Source organism: Callorhinus ursinus, unplaced genomic scaffold, assembly GCF_003265705.2.
Source record: "Callorhinus ursinus isolate GAN/ISIS: 27379988/994484 unplaced genomic scaffold, GSC_fseal_2.0 scaffold3, whole genome shotgun sequence".
Taxonomy (NCBI): Eukaryota; Metazoa; Chordata; class Mammalia; order Carnivora; family Otariidae; genus Callorhinus; species Callorhinus ursinus.
In genome coordinates, this window is record NW_027397065.1 from 31,468,812 (window position 1) to 31,472,766 (window position 3,955).

General features: G+C 56.0%; 1 protein-coding gene across 1 annotated transcript; it reads left to right on the forward strand.

Moving 5' to 3' along the window:
• Positions 1-517: 517 nt before the first annotated feature.
• Positions 518-3,632, forward strand: DUSP1 (dual specificity phosphatase 1). Its single transcript, XM_025867030.2, has 4 exons — positions 518-1,141; positions 1,416-1,561; positions 1,930-2,149; positions 2,577-3,632. The coding sequence occupies exons 1-4, from the start codon at positions 775-777 to the stop codon at positions 2,945-2,947; spliced, it is 1,104 nt and encodes a 367-aa protein (XP_025722815.1). The 5' UTR covers positions 518-774; the 3' UTR covers positions 2,948-3,632.
• The last annotated feature ends 323 nt before the right edge of the window (positions 3,633-3,955 follow it).

Consider the following 3,955-nt stretch of genomic DNA (forward strand, 5'->3'; position numbering starts at 1 on the left):
GGGGAAGGGGGCGGGGAGGGGGAAGGGGGAAGGGGGCGGGGAGGGGGAAGGGGGAAGGGGGCGGGGAGGGGGAAGGGGGAAGGGGGCGGGGAGGGGGAAGGGGGAAGGGGGCGGGGAGGGGGAAGGGGGAAGGGGGCGGGGGAGGGGGAGACCGCTGGCCCGCCGCCCGCTCTCCCGGCCGCTCGGATCCCGGAGGTCAGCCTTTGGCTGGCAGCGCGCCCGCCACCTCTTCTCCCCCCTGGGCCCGGAGAGCGACGCAGGCCGGATCCCCGGGGACGCGCCAGGCGCAGGCCGGACGGCCGGACTGGGGCCGGAGCCAGCAAGCAGCCAGCGGATCCCGCTCCGAGGCCGATGACGTCTTCGCCTCTGGCTCCGCCGGCGCCGTGCCTGGCTGGGCGGGTGACGTCACCACACGGTCACGTGACCGCCATTCAAACAAACAACTCCCCTCCCCCTGCGCGCCCGCTCCTCTCCGCCCCGCTCCGCCCCCAGAGAGGCCACATATAAACGCGTTTCCCCAGTCTGCGCTCGCTGCGAGGGACGCCGGGCTGTAATAGGTGTGCGGAGGGCCAGAGGGGCAGTCGGGGGAGCAGCAAAGAAGCCTAGGCGGCCGAGAGTCCCGCGCGACGCCCCCTCACTCAGTCTAAGGGCAGTCTGGGGTTCGGCGCAGAGAGAACTAGGGTCGGGCTTTTCTTCGAAAGCCGCTGCCCTGCTCTTGGCTTCCGAGGACAAAGAGCACTGAGAACGGGCACGCTGGGGGCGCTAGGACCGGCCATGGTCATGGAAGTGGGCTCCCTGGACGCCGGAGGCCTGCGGACGCTGCTTCGGGAGCGCGCGGCGCAGTGCCTGCTGCTGGACTGCCGCTCCTTCTTCGCTTTCAACGCCGGCCACATCGCCGGCTCGGTCAACGTGCGCTTCAGCACCATCGTGCGGCGCCGGGCCAAGGGCGCCATGGGCCTGGAGCACATCGTGCCCAACGCCGAGCTGCGCGGCCGCCTGCTGGCCGGCGCCTACCACGCCGTGGTGCTGCTGGACGAGCGCAGCGCCGCCCTGGACGGCGCCAAGCGCGACAGCACCCTGGCCCTGGCCGCCGGCGCGCTCCGCCGCGAGGCGCGCGCCGCGCAAGTCTTCTTCCTCAAAGGTACGTCCTCGGCGAAGCTCTGGCGCCGCTCGTCCCCCGCCGCCTTGCTGCGGGACCCCTGGCCCTCGGCCCCTTGGGGCTGCCGCACTGGAGCGCGTGGGCGCCCGAGCCCTACGTCCGGGGACTTGTCGTTGGCTTTGTTTGGCTTTAAGAACAAAGACTTGCCTGGGCCTCTCCGGGGTAAACTTCAATCCTGGTGGGTGCGGAGGTTGGATGAAGGTGCCCTGTCCCCGACGATACTAATGGAAACAAATATGTCTCTTTGTCTTCCCAGGAGGATATGAAGCTTTTTCAGCTTCCTGCCCAGAGCTGTGCAGCAAACAGTCGACCCCCATGGGGCTCAGCCTTCCTCTGACTACTAGCGTCCCTGACAGCACCGAATCAGGGTGCAGTTCTTGCAGCACCCCACTCTATGATCAGGTGAGTAGGGGCCTGTGCGGGGGGGGGGGGGGGGGGGGGGAAGGACCAGCTGGCAAAGGCCTGGAAGAGCAGTACTAGTGAGAATATCCATAGTAACCTGCAAGTTTATAAGGGAGGGGACACAGGGCTATTAATTTATCCCACGGTGAAGTGGTCTGATGGAGGGGAGTCTAATTGTTGGCACTGCAGAAATGAACTTGAGGCACATGGGTTTAGTCCCCTATTTATTTATACTCCAACAACAGTGCTAAATGCCCCCCCCCCCCGTACCTGCAACTGACTTTTCCAGCAGGGAGTTTTTGTGGGTGTGGGCACCGGCCTTGACTTTGAGCAAAGCTTGACAAGTGTTGGATATTTCTGGATTTCAGGGTGGCCCAGTGGAGATCCTGCCCTTTCTGTACCTGGGCAGTGCCTATCATGCTTCCCGCAAAGACATGCTGGACGCCTTGGGCATCACTGCCTTGATCAATGTCTCAGCCAATTGTCCCAACCATTTTGAGGGTCACTACCAGTATAAGAGCATCCCTGTGGAAGACAACCACAAGGCGGACATCAGCTCCTGGTTCAACGAGGCCATTGACTTCATAGGTAAATGGACAGATGCCTGGGATTTCTGCCTTGCTCCCCCCATTTTAGTCACCGAGCCCAACTCTGTGGCAAGGACTTGAATGACATTCGTCTGAGCCTTCCTCCATACATTAAATATCAGTCTGGTTCTGACAATATCCCTGCAAAATAGGGATTTGGTGTCCCATTCAACAAATTAGCAAACTGAGGCTCAGAAAGTTGAATTGACTTAACCCATCCAAGAGCATATTGCTTGGTGGAGATGCCTGGTCTGGTTTAAATCCCTTACTGTTCTTTGCACAGTGCCCACATTGCCTCCACAGAACACTGATGGCATGAGGTGATGTTGCCGTTCTCTGGATAGGACACACTTTCTTAGGCACCCTCTGCCTGGGGTTGGGGTTGTTCCCCTGATCTCTCAAGTAACCAGCCACCCTTTGTTTTCCAGACTCCATCAAGAATGCTGGAGGAAGGGTGTTTGTCCACTGCCAGGCAGGCATTTCGCGGTCAGCTACCATCTGCCTCGCTTACCTCATGAGGACTAACCGAGTCAAGCTGGATGAGGCCTTTGAGTTTGTGAAGCAGAGGAGAAGCATCATTTCCCCCAACTTCAGTTTCATGGGCCAGCTGCTGCAGTTTGAGTCGCAGGTCCTGGCCCCACACTGCTCAGCAGAGGCTGGGAGCCCTGCCATGGCTGTGTTGGACCGCAGCACGTCCACCACCACGGTCTTCAACTTTCCTGTCTCCATCCCCGTCCACTCTACGAACAGTGCATTGAGCTACCTTCAGAGCCCCATTACGACCTCTCCCAGCTGCTGAAAGGCCACGGGAGGTGATCTCCACAACCCACTGGGACTCTAGGCTCCTTGAGGAGAAATGCAATAACTCTGGGGAGGGTGCTTGTGAGGGCTGGTCCTTATTTATTTAATTTCACCCTGAGCTCCAATGGGTTCCTAAGCAGTCATAGTGATGATGTAGCATCAAGAAGTTTGCTGAACTCAGCACATTCGGGACCAATATATATATATATATATATATATATAGAGTGGGTACATCAAGTCCCTCTGACAAAAAGGGGCAGAAGAGAAAGGACTCTGTTTATGAGCCAGTTTCTTTTTGCTTGCTCCTGTTTTTTGTAGGAACTCTTCATGCTTGACATACCTACCAGTATTATCATTCCTGACGACACATACCTATGAGAATATATACCTTATTTATTTTGTGGAGGTGGTCTGCCTTCACAAATGTCAGTGTCTACTCCTAGAAGAACCAAATACCTCAATTTTTGTGTTTGAGTACTGTAATATCCTGTAAATATATCCTAAGCAGGTTTGTGTTCAGCACTGATGGGAAGCACCAGTGTTGGGTTTTTTTAGTTGCCAGTGGTTGTGTGTTTGATTATTTATGAACTGAAATAATATATTTCTTCTTTTAAGAAGACATTTTGTTACGTAAGGATGACTTTTTTTATACAACAGAATAAATTATGGCATTTCTATTGAAATCTTAATGCTTTATTTCTTGGGCAGCCCCAACTAATCCCTCTCACATGAGTGAACCAGAATCTGGACAAGGGCCTTGGCAGATGTGTGTCTTGGGATCTGGTCTTCTACTACTTGAGGGCCCTTCCAACCCAAGATGGCTGGGTTACAAGGGAGGTAGAAAAGTGTGATCTATCATGGAAAACCAGGTACTGCAGCTGAACTCTTGAGTATCAGATCCAGGTGACCACCCACGTATTCCTACCATGTTACACAGGGAGCCCAAGTGTTCCCAGAGCCAAAAAGGAATGACCATTTGCTTGGGTTGCCTTTTTTATTTAATATT

What these genes read in the sequence shown, in the direction of transcription:
- DUSP1 (XM_025867030.2), top strand. Translation starts at nt 775, where the DNA reads ATGGTCATGGAAGTGGGCTCCCTGGACGCCGGAGGCCTGCGGACGCTG. An exon ending in GCAAGTCTTCTTCCTCAAAG is followed by an intron (nt 1,142 to 1,415) that starts GTACGTCCTCGG and finishes TTGTCTTCCCAG; the next exon opens with GAGGATATGAAGCTTTTTCA. An exon ending in GCACCCCACTCTATGATCAG is followed by an intron (nt 1,562 to 1,929) that starts GTGAGTAGGGGC and finishes TCTGGATTTCAG; the next exon opens with GGTGGCCCAGTGGAGATCCT.